The sequence below is a fragment of the Sclerotinia sclerotiorum genome, genomic scaffold (genome assembly GCF_000146945.2).
Source record: "Sclerotinia sclerotiorum 1980 UF-70 scaffold_18 genomic scaffold, whole genome shotgun sequence".
In the NCBI taxonomy this organism is placed as follows: Eukaryota; Fungi; Ascomycota; class Leotiomycetes; order Helotiales; family Sclerotiniaceae; genus Sclerotinia; species Sclerotinia sclerotiorum.
In genome coordinates this window covers 1-12,656 of record NW_001820818.1, presented here as the reverse complement: position 1 = coordinate 12,656, position 12,656 = coordinate 1, and the positions used below count along the sequence as shown (strand labels likewise).

The window sequence follows — 12,656 nt, the reverse complement described above, 5'->3', positions numbered from 1 at the left end:
AGGACCATAAGACTAAACGCAGGCCTACAACTACCCTATCCTCATTATTTGTGCCAGTTAATAGCCACACTTCTGTAGACCATTTAGATTGTCGACTCTTTCAAGCGTGTTGAGGGTGATAGAGAGCTGTGGGGAGTATTGGAGGGGGCGGCTTTGGGGCCTACAGTTATCCATGTAACATTTACAATCACAGGCCATAACATGAACTCCATAAGACGACATGAAATTTATGGGATGTTCTTTTAGCACTTGGCTGCATTACCTCAGACATGACAGCCAATTTCCGACAGTTATATACAACACAACAGCAAGCCCTCCACGTTTTCAAAAGAGTACAGAGATCCAATATGTGAGGAGACACCTTTACACCCTTGATAGCATACATTCATATACTCATGTTCCCACCCGCTTCAATTTTAGGTGGTCCCCGGTGAACTCCTCCCCCATGAGCCAAGTATGCAAAGTTTTTGATTACGCCATGCTAATCCCATAAAAGAGCAAACGCCAACCAACTCACCAAATTAAGTGCTCGGATCGGTGATCTAAGCATACCATCCCTTCGTGCCAATATTACTGTTGTCTTGTTCTTCTCGGTGGTCTATCATTGGTTCCTTAATATCAAAGAGCTTGATCAATTCTTGCCAATCATCCATATCGAGGGAGAGAACGGCTTGATGTCTTGCTGTATGGGAAGAATTGCCATTGTCTTCTGCCTCCCTGATCCCTGATTTTTGGTTAGCGTACAACATCTGGCTTCTGCAGTGTGATGAGCTAACCTATGTATGGAAGGCCATCAGAGTCTATTTTAACTTCTACTTTACCATCCCGAACCAGGAAGCTCACGTAAAACATGTTCTCGATCGTCTGGCCGAACGAAAGCGGATTAATGACGAACTTGAAATACGCCATCATCCACGTTTCCGACAAACCATATTTATCCCTTAACGCAACGCCGTCCTCTTCTGACATGTCTTCTGTGTACTCCTCCTCTGCATCACGAGCTGATCTTAGCTGAACTTCCCGCAATCTGTCTTCAATTTTGGTGCATAGATATGTCAAATTAGCATTCTCTGATTTCTCAATATCATCTGCTTTCAAGAGCTCGGGGCGTGTTTCCTGGAGGTTGTTTGGTCTGAGTGGAGCTCTTCTGATATTAGCCCTGCGGGCGCGCTTTTGTAAAGATAAAGGACCGAGAAGAAAACCTGGCACTGATGGGCGAGCATTGTTTGGCAAACATGCATTGCGTCCAAGATGTTCCCAATTTAGCATCTCACCATCATTGTCGTTGTCGCTATCCTCTTCATCTACGGCCCCAACCCGCCGACTACGTTGGGTGTTTCGCGGGGCATGACCCTCGGAACGTTGAATTCTTCCCATATATAACTTAACCTTGGAAACAAAATCATCGACATCAACTCCTTGTGCAGTGTCCCCAGATGTCATCCGGAGTGTCTTCTTCTTGGCGAGGTCTGCAGTACTAACAAGTAATCGCGAGTCAATTGTTGCGTCCGAGGTTTGCTTCACCCTCTCTGAAAGCTTGTTTGCCTTGAGCAATGTATCCTTGATACCCGTGGACTCCGCATGGAGATACTCGGCACGGTTATCTTGCAAAGTCCTTGTAAGGCCCCTGTACTCGAGCCGAAGCTCTCTTCTCTCCTCGACACTTTGGTCTGGATCATACTCCTGACCCTCCTCCTCACCTCCATCCACTTCTGTTGTGCGTCTTCTCCGGTTGCGCTGTGTCGAAGTATCTCCCTCACTAGTGGCTCCAGCACGCTTTCTCTTGCTACCTGAAGATGGAGCCCCCGGAGGGCCCATCAAAACGCTCAGAACTCTACCTTTTCCTTTATCGATTGCACTTCTCGAAGGGCGGTTCTCTTTATCGGATAAAGTGGAAGCCGCTGGTGACGGGGATAAAGCCCTGCTGTTGAGAGTTTCTCGTGGATAACTTGGCCCGGGGGATGCTTCGTACAGATCCTCGTCAAAATGAGGGGCAGGAGATTCTGAGATCTTTATTCTTGACATGATGAGTTATTGAGAGTTTGGCGCGCCTCGAATGGATCGATAGAATTAGAAGCGCAATATTTCCTGAAAGTTTTCGTTTTATGACGCTGAATTCGTGAAATGGAAATGAAATGCGGAACAGAACGTAGTTATGATCAATAAATAGCCTCCCTCGCGTCTCGCCAGGTCGCGTTCAATTGTGCGGTACGATATGTTCTTGGATGAAAGTTCTCGATAAGATGAGGAATGTATAAGTGAATGAATGAATGAATCCTACCAAGTAAATTTCTGTAAATTGAGAGTAATTATTGTCTCGTTATTTGCGTCCTGATGGAGTAGATTTCCAAATGGGGAGTTTTTGAGAGTGTAAAAAAGGGGAGATGGAAAATCAATAGAGCCCTTTTATCAAGAAGTGACTTTAGGACAGGAAGGGGAGGGAAGAGAGAAGAGATGATTGCGGTAGGCTGATGTTGAAAGGAAACGGAAAAGGCAAAGGACGATGTTTATTTTTGAAGGTCGATTTTATTTTTGGAAGTCGCGTTTCGACATACTGTAGTAGTAAATTGATGGATGATTAGATAATAGATAACAGATAAGTTAATAGATAAAGCTTTGGCGGGGTGATCACTAGCACGACTTTATCTCGCCAGCGGAATAATGAAACACCGATGACTATCAAAGACAGGGAAGTGCACGGACATTTAAGACTCCGTTCCGTCCTACTCGAGAAGGTAGGGGAGGTTAAGTAGATGGCTATGCGATCATGATGGCACTGTGCCTGCGCATACAAGCTCAGCAGCTAGAGCTTCATGATATCAACGAATGATAAATAATATCTATCCATAATATTTGAATGAGCAGTAAGGGCATCAAAACACATTCATCCGCATTTTCTTGCTATTATTACTTCTGTCGGATATCTACAGAAGATGGATCATGGAACCCTTTTCATTTGCAACTTCAGAAGCTTTGGAGATTCCCGTAAATATTAGAATGTGAGTTCTTCGCAGCACAATATTACAGCTTCCTGGCATGGTCATTCTTATGTCTTCTTTATATGCCCCTACTAAGTATTGTGTAGCGTCAACCTTGAAGGGGAGCAGACCCCGATTCCATTCTCCACACTCATAAAGCGACCGGACTTGAGACACATCGGCTCCAACGTGAGGTGTGTATTTGCAACTGCCTCTAGTCCAAATGCTAGCATGCTAATACGGACATTCTATCGCAGCTCTCACTCGGACCTTTATGTTACTGTGCAATTATGGGCCGACTCGAAACCGTTGACCGTACCCGTTCAAACGGCTTACAAACCGTTCAAAAATGAGAGGAAGTCAGTTTAGAGAGCCGTTAAAATTTGAGGGTACTAACTACTACCAAGATGGAATGAATGGCTTACCTTACCTATAAACTGTTCGACAATACCTTTGAGCTCTCAACTCGCGATTACCGTCTGGGATCTTTCTCCAACGGGAGGTGACGGGGCACAAGGACATGCTGTGCCTTTCGGGGGAACTACACTACGGCTGTTCGATAAGGAAAATCAGCTACAAAAAGGTCGTCAAAAATGTTTTTTACATCGTCGAAAGGCTGCAGATGGCCTGGATTCGTCCTCCACGCCCTCGACTTTACCTAATATCCGCCGCAACGGGACCAAGCTGAAGGGCGAAGACGGATTAATAGATAAAGAGAGTGAAGAATTAGACAGGCTGGAAAAGCTCTTCAAGAAGCATGAGATGGGTGAAATTCCACGCATTGAATGGTTGGATCAATTGGTTTTTAGAGGTGTGGAGAAGCGAGGCCTACAAGCATCTAATACCTCGCTGAAGAACATTCAATGCAGACGAACTCGGCAAAAAAGTGTGGTCTTGACTCTTGACGGTGCAGAGGAAAAGACGTACGAGATTGAGAACGAGGTATCAGAGGACGATCCGTCCAAGGACGAAAGATTCACCCTTCATGTAGAGCTACCAAGATATGACTTTCCAGTGGTGTTTGCCGACCATGAATACCCTCCGCCACCTATATCTTCGCTACAGCACCTCTCTTCCTCTCAGTCAAATATTATCCTCAAACCTCCTCCAGAAGTTCAATATGGACCGGGCATCAATGGTTTGGGTGATAATGACGAGCATGGCTTTGGTGGACGCCTTGTAAGAGTTTATGACCCTGAAGTCGGAGCTAGAGACAATCCCGCGGAGAGTAAACATCGTCGTTTGGTGCGAAGTCACCGGACTGGAGTACTAGATCGTGACCTCAAACCAAATGCCAAAGTCCGGGACGAGTTAAACAATATTATAGCATATTCGCCAACGCACATCTTGTCGCCAGAGGAAAAGGATCTTGTTTGGAAATTCAGGCATCATCTTGCGAGAGACAAGAGGGCACTCACAAAATTCATCAAATCTGTGAATTGGAATGACTCAAACGAAGCCCGTGAAGCGGTGGCCATGTTAAGCAAATGGACCGAGATTGATGTTGATGACGCTTTAGAGTTACTGGGACCGACCTTCGAAAACCCCTCTGTGAGAGCCTATGCAGTAGATAGACTGCGAAAATCAGACGACGATGAGCTACTGCTTTATCTTTTGCAGCTGGTACAAGCTCTTAAATTCGAGCATATTTCACCCGATTCAGCTGAAGATGCGACACATGATTCTTCCCTCGCACGGCTTCTTATCTCGAGGGCAACAAGTAACTTCATGCTTGGAAATTTCTTTCATTGGTTTCTCATGGTGGAATGTGATGATAAGAGCGAAGATCAAGGGGCTGGTTATCGTAAACTGTTTGCAAAGGTCGAATACGATTTCATGACTGAACTAGTAAAACAGCCTGAGGGAATCGAGACGCGAAAGGTTTTACTGCGCCAAGCGGAGCTCATTACGATGCTTTCCAGAGTTTCTGAAGATATAAAAACTTCGAGGGACACGATACCTCGAAAGGCCGAAAGAGTAAAGCATTTTCTTGCTGACCCTAAGAATGAACTTATCACTATAGACCCACCCTTGCCCTTACCACTAGATCCTTCCATAATGATCACGGGTGTGGATCCTTCCGAGACGAATGTTTTCAAGTCATCGTTATTCCCTATCATGATGACCTTTAAGACAACCACCAAGCAAAAATACCAAATCATTTTCAAGACGGGAGACGACTTGCGTCAGGACCAGTTAGTTATCCAAATCATTACTCTTATGGACCAACTATTGCAAAAAGAGAACTTAGACCTCAAATTGTCACCCTATAAAATTCTTGCGACTGGAGCAACTGCCGGAGCTGTTCAATTTGTTCCGTCGATGAGCTTGCAGAGTATCGTCAACAAGTTCAGAGGCAACACCGTACTCAACTACCTCAAATCCAATAACCCTGATGACAAGGCATCACTTGGCGTTCGCAAGGAAGCCCTGGATGTCTTCATTAAATCGTGTGCAGGATACTGTGTGATCACCTACCTTCTCGGTGTCGGTGATCGCCATCTGGATAATCTTCTTCTGGCGCCAGATGGTCATTTCTTTCATGCTGACTTTGGCTTTATCCTTGGTAGAGACCCCAAGCCATTCGCGCCAGCTATGAAACTTTGCAAGGAAATGGTAGACGGTATGGGTGGATCCATGTCGGAACATTATCCACAATTTAAGCAGTATTGCTTCACGGCTTATACAACGTTACGGAAGTCTTCTAATTTGATTCTCAATCTTTTCAGTCTCATGGTTGATGCTAACATTCCGGATATCAAACTTGAGCCAGATAAAGTTGTATTGAAGGTCAAAGAACGTTTTCATCTGGAATTAAGCGAAGAGGATGCAATTAGACACTTTGAAAGGCTGATTGAGGATAGTGCGAATGCTATCTTTCCCGTCGTCATTGATAGGTTGCATGGTTTTGTGCAGCATTTCAGATAGAAATTATGATCAGTTAGAGATTGGCGTTTCGGCGTCTATTGCTGCAGGAAATTGTTCGTACATTAGTTGGCGGAATTTGACGGTAATACATTTCACACATAGGTTATAATCGATTTATACACAATCACAGTGTCCAGCATTTTGGCTCAAGATTATACACAATGTTTAAGTGTGATGAAATGACGCCAGACCGGAATAATCTGATGCCTTGCTTTACTTTATATCACAACAAAATATTCTTAGATTCAACCCTGGCGCATACACATTTGAATTCAAATCTCTAGCTAACGCGTAAACAATTTCTGAACATCGGAAGATCATTATCTTAAAGCACTGTCGAACATCTAACTCAACCACAATTGGACTTTAGTAGTCTTTAGTAGATAGGCGCTGGCTGGAGTGCCGCAGAGAAAATATTCTGCAGTGCTTGGTGCGTCTAGCGTCTATGTTTTGTTCATGAAACCTCGCACAAATTCGATTGATTGTAAAGCAGGCATCGGCAAAGGCCTAGAAAAGCTTTCGGATTTTGTTGAGCGCTGTGCAATACCTCTTTTCCCGGTCAAATGGCATACATAGCTTGGGGAATAACTATTCCAGACTGAAAGAATATTCAACTCAATGGCAGCTTAAAATGAATTTATCGGATGAACCCCGTTTGGAGAAGCGAGAACAGGCTCCATACGCCGCTCAGCCCCTATCTTGGTCCCTCGCCATCAAAGACTCAAACAATCTCAACTAACCCCGGTGGCCACTAAATACCCAGAACAACTACTCCAAACTGGCAATCTTATCACAAGGACCAGACAAGGTAACCTGGTTAGTGGGTTTAATCCAAGAACGGCATGCACAAGCTGTCTCGGCGTTCGACCCTCAGCTGGTTTTGATCTAGATCTTGAAGTGCTTATGAGAACGTTGTATTAGAAATCCTAATATGGATGTGCGGGATTGACTAGAATTGATGTTTGCATGTAGACTAAAACGATAGCTTCGGATGTATGATACCGGTTCCTTCCTGTCACGCCTGTCACGACTGTCACATAGGCTTAGCAGTTGTACCCTGCTTTTAGTTTAGAAAGAACTAGATTGCTAGCTCTCATCTTTCACTTTCTCTTCTCTTCTCTTCTCTTCTCTTCTCTTCAAAAACATTTTTGTTCTCAAGTAGAGCTTAGAAATGTAAAGCCCCATCGCGTTATGAGAAAAAGCGCAGACTCACAGTCGATTTAAGCCCAAGGATCGATCCTCATCAAAGAACTTGCATTCTATTTGACAAATATGTCTTGCTACTGCGCAAACTACTACGTGCGTACTCACACTTTGTTACTTCACGTTCCTGCATACATAAAAAACATACACATATATCATTTACTCACTCACATTGAGAGCAGGGCTTCCTTAACTGCCAGAACATGGTTCTAAAATTCGGAGATCGATGCAGTTTATGTCTTGTAAGCATGGGCTTCCTCTCATATATCGTTAAAGAATTCCAACACACACTAATTCGCTTTGAAGCCTCAATCTTCCAATAAGGACGATAGATTTGAATGGAGTGACGTAATCATAGGTCAAAGATGGCTGGAAAACTCCGGGAGGGAGCAGTTGAGAAGGGATGAGGATAATTCGATAAGAGAGAGGATTGGGAGGGCTGCTAAGTGAGGGTGTCGGGCGACGTAAGAGGTGTGGAAGAGCCGATGTATACTGGAACATAAATTTGATAAAATTTACTATTTAGATGGAAGTGATTCCTGGGTATAAAATCTCCGAGATCCAAACATGCACCAAACTCCGGGGGAAAAGTTATTGGCTATCACAGACTATCTTGCCCGTTCGGAGAAGCTTCATTTGACGCGACCACATCCATTTTCTCTCCTTCTACCGCTTCCTCCCCGAATTCCTCCCCAGGACTATCCACACTCTCCGATCCCGCACCGTTTTTCACCACCTCGACCTCACCCTCACTCTCATCTAGCAGGTCCTCAATATCTCCCAATGGACTGATCCTCGGTTCCAATACCTCTAGGTCCTCCAGTATCTCCCTCTTCGGCATCTTCCACAACGTCGTGCCACACACCCTATCCTTCGTCAACAAATCGTCCACGAATTGATCCATGAACGTCAGCGTTGTCCCCGTCCTTGTCTTTCTTCTCAGTTTTCTCCTATCGTCCAAATAACCCTCCAACACCATGAAGACATCTTTAGCCTGTCTTGTCATCCTCCAATAAAACAATGCTAGTGCTCTCAAATACTTGAACTTCTCTCCCCCGTATCCCATGTATTCCTGTAATATCTCATCACTTGGCCCTAGTTGTAATAATTTAAAGGCCAGACATAAAAACGGCGAGGGCCGCTGCGAATCCCCGTATGTGCCGGCGATGAACGTAACATGGGAAACAACGCGCGATACGATATCGGCTTCATTGAGAGCGAAACATTGGTCTTTCCAGAAATAACAATCCACAATGCGTTCGCGAACAGGTTTTTCGAGGATAGTGGTGGGATTGAGGCCGTTGGGAGCAAGCGGGCCAGTATTGCCACGTTCGTCGAGGAAACGCTTTTCATCGGCGCGGTGGGTAGTCATTTTAGATTTTTGATAATTGGGAAGCTTCGTCTGGAAGGGATGAGAGTTCTGATAGACAGCTAGGAGGTGGAAGTTTTCCAATGAATAGGGCGAAGACCTCAAGGTTCAAATTCAATAGTGGGTGAGTGGATGATTGATTATTGATTATCGATTATCAATATTTTACGAACTGACGTTTGTGAGATTTTGAGATTATGCGACAATCTCAGGTACATTTTCCCTTATCAACGCATTTATGGTTGATAGTTGCTGCGTTAACCAGCCACTATTTTCAGCGCATCATCGTATTTGTTGGAAGATTACAAGGAAATGCATCATTACACTCCCTACACGCACTACTTCAATTAATGTTAGCAAATATTATTCGTACACATTTTTGGGGGCTTAAAAGTCTCAATTTGTTCTCAACGACGCGAATTCAAAGACATTTAGCAAAAAGATGCTTCTCACATCCGGACAAGTCTCAGTTGCAATATCTTCTTTTATTGGTACGTGCCAGTATCCTTTTGCCGCATTCCTAGAAGATCATCTCAAACACGCTATTAGAATACCATACCATCTCAAATGACCATGATTTAAAACTAACCCGAAAACCTTCAGTGTTTTTCTTCACTACAGCCCTCTTCCTCTCCGGCTATGTCCTCCAGCAGCAAACGGTGCGCGATCTGAGAGAAGCTATTAAACCCCAATTTCAGGCAAAATTGGTAGGGCTGGAGGTTTCAAATAACTTGAATATAAATGCCGATAGGAGTGGAAGGAAAGGTCAAGTGGAAGTTTTCCTGCCAAAACAGTTTGAGCTCGAAAAGGAGCGAGAAGATGATGTGAAAGTGGGGATTAAAAGAGACATGGAAGCCGAATGTGATGGGGTGATCGGAGAAAGGAAGGAAGTCAAAAAGACGAGGAGTAGGAAAACTAAAGACTGGGGTGGCATTGAAGAGAGGCTCATTGAGCCACAGAAGAAATATGGAATTGAGCAGGAGGAAGGTCCTGGGTCGATAAATCATGCGGGAAGCATTGGAAAGGAAGAAAGAGAAATCACAGTTCCGGAGAAGCCTTTAAGTCGTGCAGAGAGGAGGAGAAAGATCAAAGAAGACCTCTTAACATCTGGAGAAGGGGAAACTTTCACTGGGTATCGGAGGCGTGTTCCGAGAGTCTGAGTGTGACATGGTATCTTGGTTGTATGCATAGGAGAGGGTATTTTATGATATGATGTTGTGAATGTTTTGAGTTTGGCGTTTGGAGACTTTTGTTTGGCAGATCAAAGAATCATATACGGTAAATGTGTCTCCATTGGGGGTCAATGAAGGGATATGGGATGCCATCAATGGGGAAATAAATAGGCAGAGTACTTTTATATACAAACTCGGACGCTTTCTAGTATACTATTTATTACATTAATGAAATTATCTCTTTTTAAGAAATAGATTTCATAATTGTTTAAGTGTTACGAGGTTTGCCGTCTAGATCACGTGGAAGTGCTCTAGGCTCTCGAGGTGGTTTATAACTAGGCGTCAAGCAGGGACTTAAGTAATGACAATGCAATTCGTAACTAATAGTAGAGTATACTAAATGATTGATCTTGAGCACGAAGCTCTATACAAAGGAAATCCATCTAGATTATATAGACCTTCGTACCGATGGCTACTCAGTAGGATCAATGCGGCTCAGTACTGAGCTCACTGATCCTTACTGAGCCAGTCACGTGATATTGATTGCACGTGAGGGTTTCCTGTCACTCGGCGTAACAAAATCTTGAATTTATATCCACCAAATAAAAAATATTAACGTGGTTTATCAGTGGGTCGGACACTTTTTCAATATCCTTTACTCTCTCACTTCAATACGCGTTTATTCAATAGTTATTAATGGAAATTCATTCAAAAGAAGTACGAATAGTCCTGGCTATTGAGGTTATCGAATTGAACAAAAGATTGATGATTCGAAAGGCTGCTAATTACTATAGTGTGCCTTGATCTATATTATTCGACAGAATTCAAGGTTGTAGTAATATAGCTGAAAGTCGACCAAAAAGTCATAATTTGATTGAATTAGAAGAGGAGGTGCTTATTCAATACATTATTGATATAGATGATAGAGGATTTGTCCCTAAATTAAATAGTATGGAAGATATGGCGAATTATATACTTGAAACATAGGATACGAAGAAGATTAGAAAGTTTTGGACTTATCGCTTTGTAAAACAATATTTAGAATTAAAGATGTGTTTTAATTATGTCTATGATTTTCAAAGAGCTCTTTGCGAAGATCTAGAGCTTATTGAAGAGTGGTTTCGATTGGTATCGAATATATAGGCGAAATATGGGATTTAGGATTGCGATTTCTACAATTTCGATGAAACAGGCTTTATAATGGGTATAATATGCCTTAGAATGGTTGTAACTAGTGCTAAACGAAGTGGCAAAAGCAAGATAATACAATTAGACAATCGAGAGTGGGCTATAGCGATTATATATGGTAATAGAGAAAGTGAAACTATACCATCATTTTTAGTGGTATAAGGATAATATCACCTTTCTAATTGATATACAAAAAGTGATTTTCTTGCAGATTAAGCTATTAAACCTACTTCTAATAAATAAATGAATAATGAGATAGGTTTAGAATGATTAAAGTATTTCGATAAGCATATTAATCAATGGAGAAAGAGCAAATATCGAATGCTAGTATTGGATAGGCATGAAAGTCATGAATCGATACCTTTCCAGTCATATTACAAGTCAAACAATATTATATAACGTGGTTTATCAGCGAGTCGCCACTTTTTCAATATCTTTTATCATTCAATTTCAAGACGCGATATTTCAACGAATTATTATAGAAATACAATCAAAGGAGGCCAGAATAATCTTAGCTATTGAAGCTATTCAAAAATCAAAAAATCTTATAGTTGGAAAGGCTGCGAAAATCTACAAAGTCCCTCGAATTATATTACGAGATAAAATGAGCGGTCGAATTTATAAAATGAAAACTTGAGCAAATAATCTTAATTTGATTGAAAAAGAAGAAGAGGTATTTATTGTGACGCCTCACACCTCCGGGTCACGTGGCATACCCCGTTTGTATTTAATCATAGGAAAACTCGCTACTCTTGTTTTCCTTCTTCTTTTCTCCTTAGCTTAGTATTTTCTAATACAAGATACTTTACCCAGTATTCTTGAGTGTGACATTTATTTAATATATTATCGATATAAATAAAAGAGGATTTATATCTAAATTAAATAATATAGAAGATATAGCGAATTATATTCTTGAATCAAGAGGTATAAAGAGAATTGAAAAGTTCTAGATTTATCGATTTGTAAAATATTGTATAAAATTAAAGATATGTTTTAGTTGTATTTATAATTTTTAAAAAGCTATTTGTAAAGATTTTAAATTTATTAAAGAGTGGTTTGGATTGATATCGAATATACAGATGAAATATAGTATTCAAGATTGTGATTTTTATAATTTCGATGAAATTGACTTTATGATAGATATGTTAAAGTGAATGGTTCCTGCGTAGCACGTATACAGGGCACTAGTCCTGTTAGGACTAGATTGAGAAGCTCTCTTATAAAGAGCTTTATACTTCTATAGAATTTAAAAGAGAGATTAATCTACAAGATCAATATTACCTCAGTTCTGCCCTATCAGCTTCTCACTATTCTCTGTGTGAGGTCATTCCTTTTAATAAGATATAATATATTTTAAAATGATTATAATTAATTTTGAAAGAAATAATAGAAGTGTTAAAAGGAATAGAAGTTACCGGTACTAATCACGTGTCGTGATTAGTAATACGGTTACCTAAACAGGCTAGATTAGACGAACCATAAGCAGGCATATTGGTCCCCTCCGAGGATACCAAGAGGAGATCTTAATATGCCTACACACGTAGTAATATAGTCAATATAGAGGCCTCTTCCACCCAATCTTTTAATAAGAAGCAAAATAATATAATTAGATAATCGAGAATAGATTACAATAATTATATATAATAATAAAGAAAATAAAATTATATCTTTATTTCTGATAGTTCAAAGACAAGCTCATTTCTTGTATTTGATATACCCCAAATTGAATTTTCTTATAGATTGGGGTTATGAAGTCCGAGTTCCTGATAAATGAGGCGAAAAAATGAGATAGATTTAAAATGAGTAAGAGTAATTTCG

At 41.4% G+C, this 12,656-nt stretch overlaps 4 protein-coding genes across 4 annotated transcripts; 2 read left to right on the top strand and 2 right to left on the bottom strand.

Moving 5' to 3' along the window:
• Window positions 1-542: 542 nt before the first annotated feature.
• On the bottom strand, window positions 543-2,025 carry SS1G_11325 (hypothetical protein; the record flags this gene model as incomplete). The annotated part of the gene is made up of 2 exons (XM_001587283.1): window positions 543-724; window positions 777-2,025. 2 exons carry the CDS (start codon window positions 2,023-2,025, stop codon window positions 543-545), a joined length of 1,431 nt encoding a protein of 476 aa, XP_001587333.1.
• A 915-nt stretch (window positions 2,026-2,940) lies between these two features.
• On the top strand, window positions 2,941-5,906 carry SS1G_11324 (hypothetical protein; the record flags this gene model as incomplete). Its single annotated transcript, XM_001587282.1, has 3 exons — window positions 2,941-2,999; window positions 3,236-3,337; window positions 3,386-5,906. 3 exons carry the CDS (start codon window positions 2,941-2,943, stop codon window positions 5,904-5,906), a joined length of 2,682 nt encoding a protein of 893 aa, XP_001587332.1.
• Window positions 5,907-7,710: 1,804 nt separating this feature from the next.
• On the bottom strand, window positions 7,711-8,481 carry SS1G_11323 (hypothetical protein; the record flags this gene model as incomplete). The annotated part of the gene is made up of 1 exon (XM_001587281.1): window positions 7,711-8,481. One exon carries the CDS (start codon window positions 8,479-8,481, stop codon window positions 7,711-7,713), a length of 771 nt encoding a protein of 256 aa, XP_001587331.1.
• A 439-nt stretch (window positions 8,482-8,920) lies between these two features.
• Window positions 8,921-9,638, top strand: SS1G_11322 (predicted protein; the record flags this gene model as incomplete). The annotated part of the gene is made up of 2 exons (XM_001587280.1): window positions 8,921-8,969; window positions 9,082-9,638. The coding sequence occupies 2 exons, from the start codon at window positions 8,921-8,923 to the stop codon at window positions 9,636-9,638; spliced, it is 606 nt and encodes a 201-aa protein (XP_001587330.1).
• Between the last annotated feature and the right edge of the window lie 3,018 nt (window positions 9,639-12,656).